We start from the raw sequence: 14797 nt of genomic DNA on the forward strand, positions 1-14797 counted from the left end.
TCTTATGTATCTTTGTACCACTGTAATATTACTGAACCAAAGTCTGAAGACGATAGAAACTTTACGTTGTTTTGGCTTACATTTGGGAGTTAATGTTGTCTCTCACAGGAACACTAATGCACTCCTTGCACTTTTACAAGATAACAAGAATGAGGAAGGCTATTTGGTGTATTTTAGATTAAACATGAAAAATAGCCCTCCAATTCTTCCTCTGTCACAGAATCCAGTTCTTTCTTTTCGGATTGTAGTGTTTTTGCCTCACTATCCTACCAGAAGTTAATTTCAAACCTTGACTGCTTTTTGCATGAAGAAGAACTATCCATAATTAATGTTCTTCCCTCCTTGAAGTAATTTTCTGGATTGATTTCTCTATACCATTTAGTGTCTTATCAATTGTGGTCCCTTCTTTGTCACCTTTTTGCTTGAGGAATTGATATAATATATTTGAGTGACAATCACTGTTAGGTGACTGATGAGCAGCAGAGGGCAGTAATAATCCACTAGTTGAGCGTTCAATTTAAAATTATTTCCTTTCATGAGGGAGAGAAATGTGTAGGAGGAGCTTTACACAGAGTTAACAATTTTGCCAAGCCTAAAACTGAATTGGGTGGGTTAAGAGTGTATCATGGGTGCAATCAGAGTTTGACTCTTGATGTTTTCCTTTCTGCTGCTGAAAATCAAAAATCTTAACTCTCTATCTTCGTTTTCTGTTCCTCTTACTAACTCAAGATTTTAAGGAGAAGAGATAGAGAATATAGTGAGAGGTTGGTTGAGTCAGAGTCTAGGACTAGGGGGCATAGTCTAAAAATTAGTGCATAACCTTTTAGGAAAGCCATTAGGAAACACTACTACACATAAAGGGTAGTAGAAGTTTTGCATTTTCTTCTGCAAAAGGCATCTGATGCTAAGTCAGTTGTAAATTTTAAATCTCAGATTGGATAACATAAATCCATCAAAGATATTAAAGGGTATAGGAAAAACACTGGTACATGAAGTTAGGTCTTGGATTAGTCATGATTTCATTGAATGGGTGAGTTGACACGAGGGACTAAATAGCCCACTTCTATTCCTATGGTCCTATAATATCACCACGATCAGCAGAGCATGTTTAATATAACAAAATGGTTATGATGATTTACAAAAGGGGAATCAGATATCAATCAGAAACTTGAGAGGAACGTTACCGGGGGCAACACAAGCACTAAAGTTAGATTTTGTGGAGGCTTTTGAAAGTGAGGGATGATATGTAAATATGAAGAATCTTTGCAGGACAATCCTATTTTAGGTGAACCAGTAGAGTCAGTGGTTTAGACTGGCTTACACCTTGCATCACCAATCATTCCAAACACTTGGGAGAGTAGGTAAGTTTCAATTGATCTATCTAAACTAAAATCATTTTCAGGTGCTTACATCTGCATTTTGCAGGGATGAACTACAATAATACGAAACTCTGCCAAGCACGATGGCCACCCGGGCGTATATTGGAGCTTTGGACAAACAGGCAAAGAGATCACTCTTGGTGACATTGTGCATCCTTGATTTGTATTTGTCAGACCTAGGAGAAGGCCCACCTGGAGATCCTCTGACCTGATTTCCCTGTACATTTAATGACCAAAGATTAACAAGTAGACAATTAGCAGAAAACAGTCCCTTCAGATAATGAGATAATGAGATAAAAGGATGGAATGTGGCTTTGTCTTGGCTGCAGGCGGTCTAGAAATTGGTCAAGTATCTAGACGTTGATTAGAGGCCACTATTTCATGTAAAACCCTCCACCCCAGGTGCCCTACGATGCTGCAAAAGATCTCTGAGGTGTATGCTTGCTTATACAAGGGGATTCAATGTTACACTAGGACTAATCCTGATGGAAGATGGTGAGGGTCTACAGGGAGGGATTTTGTTTGAAAGAGAGTCCAGAGTGCAGTGATGTAATACCTGAAGACCTGACAGATGCTGATGTTATTGTGGACCTCCACAATACATCAAAGGTAGAAAAGTGAAGGTTTACCTGGGATGCATTGCTAGATAAAATAACGTGGGTGTGGTTTAGCAAGACCGCAGAAGGATTTTGATTTCAATGTGCTTGAGGACAGGGAATCACAGCAAGTTGACAAAAATAAGATGCAGAAGTGGAAAAAATTAACGTTGATTTTAAAAGTAAGAATTTTGATGCCTGGAGTAGAAATCATAGGACCATCACAGGACCAGATTGTGTAATCCTAAATTGGACTATTTAATCTAAAACTGATGGATGGGAATCCTAATTTCCTCAATACATATGTATTCTCCAGCACTGTCGAATCTGACAGTACCACTGGGAATTTTCTCTGGAAGAGGAATGTTTGCTTTGGCCTAAAGCAGGAGGACCGAAGATCAATGGAGACTGATTCTCTCCCCTCATCTGAATAATTGGGGCAAGCTACTTGCAGTTGCCAATTTTAGGCTGCCTGCCTCACTGATAGTGCCCCTGAGTTAAATCCTGAGGGTGTTGGAGTGGGAAATGAGGGAAAAATATTGCAACTTTTGTGCAGCTGGGAGAGCACACCTGCTTCTTCTGGTTTCACAGGAAGGTGCTTTTTACATATTAAAGGGGCTTAATGCCTGGGTGGACGCAAAATAAAATGAACCACATGAATTTAGCAATGGCTACACTTGAAAAGCACGCCTATCACATATCAATTTCTACTACAGAGTCTAGAGCAAAATCTCTGTTGTTTTTAATTCCTTAGCACTTAAAGCACACTGCCACTGTAACAAAAATAACCAAGTCCCAAAATGTTTGCTGCGAAATTTGGTGGGTATTGCACAGAAGATCCTATAAAACAACTTAAGTTTCTTTCAAAATCTACATCTGCATTTCTGGCTACATGTCCTTCAATAAGTACAGCACACTAACAACAATGATAAGCAGTAAAAATAAATGTTCTGCTGTAAGAAAGCCTACACAATTTCTCAGAAATGTTTTGAAACAAAGATAAGTTGTTTTGAAACAAAGTGTCCACAAGTTCATGATATTAAGAAATGTTCTTCTACAGAGCTGCCCTGAGGGGCGTTTACGGCACTAAAGTTCAGCTCAAAGCCAGGCCTTTTTCCCAGTGAAGACTGAAGCAAAATACCTGTTTAATTCATCTGCTATCTCCCTACTTTCCATTAGCAGTTCCCCAGACAAACCTTCTATAGGACCGATGCTCACTTTATTAACTCTTTTCTTATTTAGATATCTTTAGAAACTCTTACTATCCGTTTTTATATTACTAGTTAGCTTTCTCTAGTACTCTAATTTTTCCCTAATTAATCTTTTTGTCATTCTTTGCTATTCTTTATATCTTTCCAGTCTTCTAACCTGCCAACTGTCTTTGTGCAATTATATGCTTTTTCTTTAAGTTTGATACTGTGTTTAACTTTTTAAATCAATCACGGATGGTGGGCCCTCCCCCTGAAAGTTTTCTTTCTCATTGTTGGGATGAGAGATTAAAGCCAGTCCTGGGGTTCTGTGGATCACATTGTTGGGGTGAGAAATTAAAGTCAGTCCTGGGGCTGTGTGGACCATGCAACAGGGCTATGCATGCCACTCCCATTGTGGTCACAGTCCAGGGAGGTGGAAGGCCAGTCTGTGCAATTGGGGTGGTGCACAGAATGGTGTGCAGGACATGGTCAGTGCATCACACAGAGGGGTCCTGGTGCGTGATTTGGTACTGGGCCACAAATGGTATTGTCGTAGTCAGGGGAGGCATCTGCAGCCTGTTGATGGGGAACATGTAAAACAAGAGGGGACACTTGAAGCTCTGGTGGGGGTAGTCGTGGTATGTGATGGTCGACACAGATCTAGATGGGGAGGGGTGAGGCCCACACGAGGCATAGGGACTATCTACAGTGATGGGTTCAGGGGTTGGGGGCAGGAATGTCCACAACGATGACAGTGGGCTCCAGCGTTACTGGGGGAGGGCTGGAGAATGACCGGAGGAAGGTCTCCCTGCACATTGTGGGGTTCCAGGAGACTCGGAGAGACTTCCATGGTGACAGGGGGAGGCTGGAAGCTGGTCTGAACGTTCAGGTTGACTGCCTGATGGAATTGCGCGGTTAAAAAAGATCCTTAGAGAAACATTGCCGGGGAGGAGTTGATGGCTGGACTCATGGGCCTATTCAAGGTGCACCTTAATTTTTTGCAAATGAGGACATTGAGATCATGCTCAGCTGAAAAAAATAATGAAGACTTATTAAAAAGTTAATGAATCAGGTACCCTAAATTATGATGTGCTTTGACGCTATAACACAATAGGCCTTGGGTTTATATTTGATGGAGTATGGCGGCAGGGCATTAACCATTTGCAAGATGTCCATGAGACCCTGCACATTGCATTGTGGAATAGACGTAGCTTACAGAGCACAAGGCTGCCAAACATTCAAAATGTGCAAGGCAGGGATGTATTCAAATCAAAGTGCCTTCGATGAATCTGAAATCACATGGCTGTGCTCAACCCTCTCCAATCCTATTTGTGATTGTGCTGTCAAGTTTGTGCTGGGGGATATTATTAGGCACCTATGATCCTCGAGTTAGTGTTGCAGCTGAAAGGGTGGAACTGAGAATGGCATGAATTTAATGAACGCGGCCCAAGGGCTTCACATTGTAATTCTGCCTTGGAGTGGGAGGTTGATCCTTGCAGGGTAGGCTGCATTCATGTGTTTGTCCACAGGAAGAAGGAGGAGTGCAGAATGGAGGCTGCAGACAGTGCTGCCTTCTTGATGGCTTGTGTTCAGAATAAGGAAGAGAGGAAGGGCCTGTCACCATCTGGCAGGACCTAGAGAAGAGCCTTGGCCTGAGGTGCATGGTGCACGGGGGGCTCCAGGAAGCTCTAGAGGCTGAGGAGGTGAGACCCATCCCACAAAGGCGATTGGTTGACCCAGAAGGTACTGAAAGCGATTCTCATATTTGGAGATTAGTGAGAGAGCACCTTTGTTTGTCAAGGGACGCGGGGACTCACATCTGCCACATTCTTTGGGAGAATCTGCTGCCACATGGTCTGGGAGGCCATCCATAGCCTATGGCTGTAAAGGTGACTGCCACACTCAAATTTTTTCGTAAGTGGCTAAGTCCAGGGATCTATTGCGGACCTATGCGGCATCTCTCAGTCCTTCACGCATAAATGTATAAGGGACGTTACGGATGTTCTTTACAGTAAGGCACATCATTACATCCAGTTCACAATAGATGAAGCCAACCAGGCCTCTAGACTTCTGGGATTTGTGGCAATTTCCCATGAGGGCAGGCTGCCATAGATTGTACACATGTCACTTTAAGAGTGCCCTGGCAGCAGCCACTGACCTTCATCAACAGGAAACAGTTCCACTCCTTCAACATGCAGCTGGTCTGTGATCATTAAAAAGATCGTGCATGTTTGTGCCAGGTTCCCTGGGAGCCCTCGAGACTTCTACATCCTGAGTCACCCCCAAGTGCCACAGATTTTGAGGGCCCATGGCGCTTGCAGGGTTGGCTGCTGGGTGATGAGAGGTACTCGCAGAAGACTTGGCTTATGACACCCAGTCCTCAAAGTGCCTCAGAGGAGAGATACAATGTGGCACATTCTGTAACAATGCCCGTCATATTGGCAATCATTGGCATCCTGAAGATGTGCTTCTGATGTTTGGACCATTCAGGTGGGGCTTTACAGTACTCTCCACAGACGGTGTCCCACATCATCGTGGTCTGCTGTGCACTGCACAACCTGGTGATTCAAAGGGGAGATTGCTTGCCAGAGGGAGACATGGAAGAGGCAGAGATTTCATCAGACAAGGAAGGGCTGGAACCTGAAGAGGGCCAGGATGGAGATGTTCCATATGAGAATACCATTGCAGCATCACAGTGACATGACGTGCAAGGTGTGCCCATGACATGCTGATTGCCACTAGGTTCTAGAGGAGTAAGGTCCACACAATGTGACAGTTGTGCATTTCTCCTGTCCCTCAGAAACATGGAAGTGATCAGGAAGTCCTTTTCAACCATCGACATCTTAAGCAAGCTCATCATTCAGCCTGGTACCAGTAACCCTCAATGATAATGAAGGGTTCAGCATTGGAAAGGTCTGCATCCAATGCTGCATGTGTCACCTGTCTGACACTTGGAGGGCTACTGGAGAACAGACCCCTGCTGAGTCCGAGTCAGATGATGAGCCTCTGCATTCGGCCTTTGCACACATGCTGGAGATGCAAAGACAGGCAGGGGAACATCGGGCAGAGTTGTCTGAGGCAGTCACCAGGCTCGAATGAAGGATGGAGGAGTCTGTCTGCATTCTCTCTGATGTCATGCTTCTGGCATGCAAGCACTTTGAGGTGAAAGGCAGCACATCAGTGCGCAACCTGAGTCAACTGTACACTGTGCAGTCTTTGCCACCAGCACATGACACTTTCAGTAGCCATTTACAGTTTGACTTGGCTGCAATGAACATAATGCATCCAGGACACGTACTTTCACACTCACAAGGAACACAGCTCAGTGCTAATGCCACAACATTGGATGTCACTCTCTAAGACACAGGAGGACACATAATTCAATTGTGTGTTGCAAAACTTAAGAGCATTTCTTCATCTACATGCACTTTCATGTAGGCTCTGGCTTGACACATTCCCCTTAGATGAGACAAGGGGACATGTGACTAAGATGACTTTGCTAAACATAATATGAATCTAAGGGACACAAAGACAGACCAATGAGGAGTGGGAGCTTAGGTTACCCCTGAAATAAGACAGCATATAGAATCATATTCAAGAGGCATTCACATCCTGAGACGTTGGTAAAATCAAATTGTTTTTACAAAGGTGCATTATATACTCAGTGAATGCACACCCATGCCACCAGTGTCCAATCATAATTTCTTAACTTCATGCACTCTACTGCCAAGCTTGAGTACAGCCCTGATATCCGCAGCAGAGGTGGAGACAGCCTGCTGACTGCTATGCCCTGTTGTCAGAGATGACTTCAGCAGGCATCTCAGGCCCTGGGCCTACTTTGGGCCTCTTGTGTGGGGCAGTTGCACCCTCTTTGGCCTGAGCAGCTGGAGCTGATGGGGTCACAGCAGAGGGGATTGGGAAAGGCTGGAGACCTTGGAGTGTCCTGGGTGGTTGGCTCCGGGGTGTCTAACAGACGCTCCTTCACCCTTTGGGTGCCCAATGGCCCCTCCCTGACTCTGAGCAGAAGTAGCACCTGGAGGAAGGTTGAGGTGCCCCACCACCCTCTCGCCCATCCACTGATGGAATCCACCTATGCCTGGAGTGATGGAGTGCAGGTCCGTATGCAAATCTGGCAGAAATGCTTGACTGTGGTCCCCAATGCAGCCACCACTCTTCCCATGGAGACCTCAAAAGTGCTTGCATGCCGGAAGCATGACATCAGAGGGAAAGCTCACCACCATCTTCTCGAGGGCTATTAGGGTTGGGCAGTAAATGCCGGCCCAGTCAGCGATGTCCACATCCTGTGCAATAATACAATAAAAGCAACTTCATAATTTCCCTTGAGTTCTTTGGGCCCTTGCACATCATTTCTTGGCTTTCATTGGAGTTCCACTCCCAACATTGTGCAGATGGTCAGTCACTACAGGATCATAGGATCATGCCAGTCAATTTATGTGTTCAGTCAACAGTCATGGGACTAGGAGTCTGGCTGTGTGGTGTTGACAGCCGTGACCTCGGGTCTTGTTTGAATGGAACTTGTAAAATGTCAAGAGTTTGCTGATGAAACGGACTTGCAAGTTTGGGCCATTGCTGTTATTGCAGCAGCTCCCAGGCAAGTGGGAATTATGGCTTGGTTCAAAGATCAGGGCTTTTGTTGATGTTTGGGTCCTGGGTCAGGGATGGTGGGGGTCAGTGTTGGGATTTCATGGATCGGGAGCAGATAGGAAATAGAGGATTGGGGGCTAGGAGCGGCTAAGATGGGAAGGCAATGGTTTTTTTAATTTGGAATAGTAGGAGAGCTACTGGCTCCTCCTGCCTTCGCGTTTAATAACTTATTGTCTTTAATGTAGGTGTGAACATGGACCACTTTCTCTGAGTGCAGCCTCCAGGAAAACCAATCATATAGAAGGTGGCTTTAAACAGGCTTTTGTTTGCATGTACATCCAACTAGGTCAGGATTGAAGGATGCCCACAAGGAGGTGGAGCTATGTTTCAGATCATACCTGATCTTTATTGTCATTAGAAACAGCGTGATGTGAGGAAACTAGGTTTTCCTGTTTCCTTGGGTTATCTCTTGCTGAAGTTGTCCGTCGTTATCTTGGTAGTTCTGTGATGATTTCTATAACTTGGAGCCAAATAAATTCTAAAAGTTGTCTCAGGATTGAGAGTTGGGTCAGAGTTTTAGCTCATGACACAGGATTGCCACTATGCTCCGTTTCCAGGAATGATTAATGTCAGTTTTACCTGATGTTATTCCTATTGAACTGAAATACCAAATTAGTTTATTTTTCAGCAGCAGAAAATTGCAGCCAGTTGTTGAAGTCAGTATTAATAGCAAAGGTGTTTTGTATAAGCTCCTGAAAGAGGTAATCAGACAAACCAGTTGCTTGATCTTTGGAAAGGTATTTCTTTGCACACTTTTCAAATGATAGTGGACCAGCCCAGTCCCTAATGGTTGTTGCATTTTGGAATTGAATAAGCATTCTACTTGCTACTTAATTTCTTCTAATATTTGCAACTTAGTTCTTTGTCTTTTGCAACTCAGTCCAAATTGTAACTAACCTGAACATCAGAAATGTCCGAAACTTACACTTTGAAATGTAATTTGCCTTTTGAAAAGTTGATTTGTCAGTGTAAGACAACCACTTGCGCAATAAGTTGCGGCTATATCAGTACATTTGTTAAAGGCCAGTGTAACGCTACTCTGGAAATTAAAAAGGCTATCCTGCAACATTTATTGAGGGAAATGCAAACTAAGTGTTTCTAGCACTCGATCATTGTTTCTCCTCAAATGTTTTATCTGTTTGCAAGCAACAGCTAGACTGACTTCTTCCTGCTTGCTTCAGACAAAGCCACAGAAGCCAAATGCAATGCAGAAGCCACTGGATGATATCTCTCAAAAAAGAACCTCTCTTTTTAAAATTAATACACAGAAAAGGCATATACTATAGGCAAAAACATTTCAGGACTGAATTTTTATATTGCTATAACTTTGGATAGTCTGCAGAAACTTTTGAGAAATGGCGTCAATGCTGTTGCTCTGAAGTTTCTGCAAATCTTCTGTTCAAATTAAAGTACACGGGGAGAACCTCCTTTGCACATTCAAGCCTTTCTTCAAAACTATAACATCTTTAATATATCACTTGTTGTGGAGCATGTGCAGTACAAATGTGGCTCAAACAATCCTTTGAGGTTACTCTGCTCCTTATCAAACTAGTCCCATAGATTCTTTAAAAATCCTTTGTACCTCTCAGTATTTGAATATATTAGCACTGATTACTGTGACTTTCTTTTCTAGGATTCAACATTATGAAAATTCAAGTCTGGGCGTTTGCACTGATAGTTACTCTGATCATACTGTTTTTTTCTGTTATTATCGGCATTGTGCTCTGGACAAGGATTAAGACAGGTAAAAGTATGGGCTGAGATTTTCTATTGGAAAGGTACTGGGCTTACAATTTTCTTTATGCACGAGGTGGTTAAGGTCCCCTGTTGCCATGGCATACTCAGAAAATAATCCTCATAGTCTCAATCTGCCTTTTGCCTCTGCTCCAGCCTGCCCAAAGTTCACCCTTCCTCCCCTGAAGAAGCAGACAGACAACCTGCAATTTTCTGAACCCTGCTTGGAAGATTGCCCATATCACTTGTCTTTGCATGACACGTGCAAACTTTTGTCCTAAACCACTCTGAAATAAGTGACTTGGTTTTCCCCTTTGGTACCATTTATAATGTTCACTTTATCTGGAATGATGACCAAAATTAACCGATCAGTGACTAATATGGTTAATAATGTGGCTGGCTTAAGATACCGCTGACACTTCATAAGCCTTCCATGCATCTTATTGTATAAAATGAAATGAATCTATTTGCATAGTTTTGTGATGCATTGGTATGCCTCCCAGGCGGCATAGTCACTAGTGCTTGGGTGACATTGTTAGACCCCCCCAGCAGCCAGTAAAAGGTGTATTTAATGGCATGGGAATTTTACAATGAGTGGTGTGGGTTAAGGAGCGTGGGGTGGTCATGAGGGGTGGGGGGTTGGGGTGTAAAAGGTTGTAATTCTAAATATTTTAAACATTTCAGTGGGGGCCTTTGGCGGATACTGTGTGACTGGAGTGCAGCTCAGGTCTTCTAGCTGTATTATGTGAATGTTTTGTTTGCATGGGACTCAGGTCTAACACACACTTTGGGGGGGATTTTCCAATCCCATCAGTGGCAGGTGTCATGGTGGGCAGGATAGGCAAGTGCGGAGAATGGCCAAGTTTTAGTTTCCCGCTGTTGCAAAAAAAACACGCGATTTTCCGTTCCCAACTTTCATGATAGGTTGGGCAGCCCACCGCGCTATGTCGGGAACCACATTTGCATTCATTTGAATGTCATGAATACTCACTAAAAACCATGGAAGCTCCCACAACTCGCACATCGAGTCACTCGCAGGTGCCACAGATCTTCGAGGGTCCTGAGGGCAACCAGTGGTTGGCTCCTTGGTGACAAAGGTTACCCCCAAAAAGGTGTGGCTGATGATGCCCATTCAGTGGCCTCAAAGTGCCTCAGAGGGGAGGTACAATGCTGCTCATTCTGTAATGCTATCATTGATTGAGCAGACCATTGGCAACTTGAAGATGCATTTTCAATGTCTGGACAGGTCAGGTGACAATCTCCAGTACTTTCGCTAGAGGGTCTCTTGCATCATTGTGGCTTGCTGCACGCTAGCTACACAACCTGGTGCTAGAACAGGGGGGACATCTGGCCAGAACGAGAGATGGAAGAGCCGCACGTCGCCGATGATGAAGACTTTTAGAGTGCTGAGGTTGATGAAGGCAAGGAAGTGGAGGTTCCAGAGGAAGAGGACATATTATGGGCTAGATGAGGCAGGCATGCATGTAAGATACATATAGCCACTAGATTCCGGGAGGATGATGATGAATAGCTCATACGAGCTTCTTTCACCAGTGCCTTCATGCTGGGTGTACCTTAACACCTTCATTGTTATCCTCATTATCTCAATGCAGCACATCAGTCTCTGAATGAGTAGTTATGCTGTTGTGTCATGACGTCCTCATCCTTGGAAGGTAAGGCACCCTCTGGAGCGAGTGCCCTTTCTGTTATGGGATGATAACTGCAATAGCGTGTTTTCAGAGAAGAGTTGAGATGGTGCAGCCTCTTCAAGCATCTAGCCAACATTCCACTGCCTCCCGCAGCCTTCAAGAGGCAGGAGCAGCACTGCACTCATGGCAGTATGCCTGCAACCTGGCAAGGCGGCTCAAGGAGGACAATCATCACTCAGTGGTTCTTGCTTTCATGTCTGAGGTCCAATCTGAATCTGCACTACGGTATCTCCGCACAGGCAATCATTCATGCAATGCAAGTGTTCAGGCCTCATCATCATACTCAATGCCCAGGGTTCGATATATCTTCAGGATGCGGTCACTTGTAACTCTCAGTAATGGACGCGAGGCTGCACTCCAGCTCACCCTTCAGTGCATCGTGAAAGCCTCAGGAGTAGCATAAACTAATATCTGTCAAGCATTCATGACCATGCCTCTGTTTGGAGTCTTCCAATTTCCCGTGCAGCCTAGCCTTGGAATTTGTAAGCCCGAAAATGGTGACATTCTCTAGGCCTAAAGGACTTAAATCTTTGATAATAAGGAGAACACATAACAAGTATTGGAGCTTTGCTTTGTTCCTCTTTGAGGCCTCCACATTTTCATTCCAACAGCCTGATCTATGCACACGAAACCAGTCACATTGATGCGATTGTAAGTAGCACATAACCATGTTGACTGACCATCTGAGAGCTGGCTCAGAGTTATTGCCAGGAGAGGCTAGCCAGACCTTCAGACCCAGTGCTGCATCTTCCCATGTCCAAGTCAGGCATCTGGGGCCTTTACACAACTCCTTTGTCACAGTTTTAACTATCTAGCAGGAATAGCAAGGCTCAACTGGTGTCAGCAGGCCCATAGCTCTAAATCATGGAGGTGGGAAGGTAAGGACTAATAATGGGGTGATGTTTAGATGTACACGCGGACATGAGATAACACTGCAGGCAGCCAGGAACGCGTTTTGGTTCATATCTAAGGCATACTCAAGGCTGTCGGGCAGTACATGGAGGCCAATGAAAGACACATTGACCCGATGCGCATCGCCATTCAACCCTCTAAGATCCACATTGAGCATTCTTCAATACAGAAGCATCAGGAGACTGAAGCAGTTCCAGATTCTAAACTTATGAGGCAACATTATATGAACCTCTGAAACATGTCTCAGAGATGCCTTGCCCAACCACCAAGTTCTTAGAGGCAGAGGTTTCACTCATGTCGATACTGCTCAGAGAACGGTCAGTATGGTTCGAGACACCATAGAGCTGAGGCAGACGATGGGAAAGTCATCTGTGACACCTGACTGACCATGGAGCATATTATCAGATAGAAGAGGCATACGCTACATGAGAGGCGGAATGAATCATAACCGATTTACATTTCTGAAACAATTTACAGATAATGGTCACCCATGCTACCTCTGTGCTCCTAGTATGTCTCAGCTTTTCTTACTACCGCTACATCTTGGTGCATCCACAACATCCACAGCAGAGATAGGGGCAGCCTACTGACTGCTATGCTCTGTTGTCTATGATTTTGGTGAGCATCCTCTGAAGAGCCCTAGCCTCCATTGGGCCTCCTGTGGTAGACCAGATTCATCCTCCTCAGCCTGTGGAGCTGCAGCTGATGGGGTCACAGGCAGAGGGGATTGGGAGTGGCTGGATACTCTTGGAGTCACCTGGGTGGATGGCCCTGGGATGTCCAGCGATGCTCCTCGTCGCAATTGATTGCTGATGGCCCCTCCCTGACTCCTTGAGGAGAAGGGTTACCTAGATTGAGGTCAAGGTGCCCCGTCCCCTCTTGCTTAGCCACTGATAATCCCTCCTGTGCCTAGAGTGATGGAGTGCAGCTCCTGGCACATATCAGGCACAATATCTTGGAAAAAGCTCTCCTTGGCGTTTGCTATCCTACCAGTGTTGACCTCGGTGCGCTGGCATGTCAGCATAACAACATCAGATTGAATGTGGATGGACTTCTCCAACACCTGTTGCAATCTGGTGATGGCATCTGACAATACTGCCTAATGTTTCTGTGTCTGTCTTTGCAGCTCCAACATCTGTATTAAGATCGAGACCAGAGGCTCATCATCCAACTTGGAATCTGCGGGAGCCTGGCCTCCAGCAGCCTTCTGAGTGCTGGGGACATTGGATATCCCTGCCTCCACCTGGTGTGGACCCAAATCTGTGCTGCCCTCAGCAAATTATGACCCCGAGCCAGCTCTACAACTAGCTTCCACTGAGGTGTGTGTGAACACTGTGGCAGGTCTTCAGCTAGTATGTTGTCAGGGTCCTCATCTGAGGTGGTGCGAAGGCTGGGGCTGATGGGCTGGCTGTCGGTGGGCCACTTCCTTTTCCTGCTGGTGCTTGTCAAAGAGAGAAGAGCGAGTGAGTGATTGGCTGCATCGTCACCAACATTACAGAGCACTTGGTTTTGCCATGTGATAAGGATGCCTGCCTTCTCTGGGTGTTGAGTTTTCCTGTGTAAGGACTGAGGACACAAACTGTACTGGATGTGAGAAGAGATGAAGATATCAAAGTACGTGTGAGAGAGTCAGTTGATGTCCCTTGTGTTGGCAGTGTGTGAATTCCCTGTAGACTGTAACCCTGCCACTGCCTGGTGGACTTGTGAAGGTGAGAGTTGAGAGAGAGGAGAAGGTTGACTTGCCATGGTGCAGTGGATGATATCGTTCATCCTTTTCCTGCACCTGATGGTGGTCCTATTCTGAGGAGTATTGGTGCTGACCACTCTGGCGACCTGCATCCAAGCTGGTGTGGTGAGGTTAGTAGATCTCCTTCTCCCATCATAGGGGTAAAGTATGTCCCAACATTCCTCGGCAGCATCCAGAAGTGCCCCAGTGCATTATCGCTGAACTTGAGGGCAGTAGGCTTCTTCCTTCTCAGGGCCATCACTTGCCACGACCAGTCCTGCACTGCAGAATGTGAAGGATGTGTGCGGGTGTGATTTAAATATGGCGCATGGAAAGATGATCCAATGAGGTCACGGCAGGGCAGACGAATCCCAGCCAATCCTGCTTCACATTCATGCACATTTAACAAGCTGAAAAGCGGATGATCTGGCACAGAAACCCGCCAGGCCGGCCAGTGGTAAATGCCGCTTATCCCGCCTGCCATCGCACTTAGCCTCCAGAGCGGAACATTCCATCCTTTGTGTGCAACCTTCCATTTCCTTTGCACTTGCCACTGATTATCATGGGCACCTAGTAGGCCTAAGGTCTCCATGCCCGATTTTCTATGGAGTAACCATCTGGTATTGTGTTATATGCCCCTGTACCCTAAGTGTTGTGACATCAATGTTGTGTAATGCCTTGTAATAACTTTGTGTTTTATATGCTCTGTCGTGTTGTCTGGATATTGGAAGTAATAAATCTGCCATTTTTGTCAAATTCTTCCTAACTTTCCATGTGCTGATTCTGTTTAATTCATTGGATCCTTGTGTCCCATATTTAATGATTATTGTCTGTTATTACAAAGAGTTTAACATTTAATGCCTCTTAACATTTATTGCCCAGTCTA

At 45.1% G+C, this 14797-nt stretch overlaps 1 protein-coding gene across 2 annotated transcripts in view; it reads left to right on the top strand.

Annotated features, from left to right (window-relative positions):
* The window catches only part of LOC121281797, a 29906-nt gene that overhangs the window by 7898 nt on the left and 7211 nt on the right, over positions 1-14797 (top strand). For both annotated transcript variants that reach the window (XM_041194791.1, XM_041194790.1), the window contains exon 4: positions 9464-9574. In XM_041194791.1, the coding sequence (XP_041050725.1) occupies positions 9464-9574 (111 nt within the window). The remainder of the gene's footprint in view (positions 1-9463; positions 9575-14797) is intronic.

Source organism: Carcharodon carcharias, chromosome 9 (genome assembly GCF_017639515.1).
Source record: "Carcharodon carcharias isolate sCarCar2 chromosome 9, sCarCar2.pri, whole genome shotgun sequence".
Lineage (NCBI taxonomy): Eukaryota > Metazoa > Chordata > Chondrichthyes > Lamniformes > Lamnidae > Carcharodon > Carcharodon carcharias.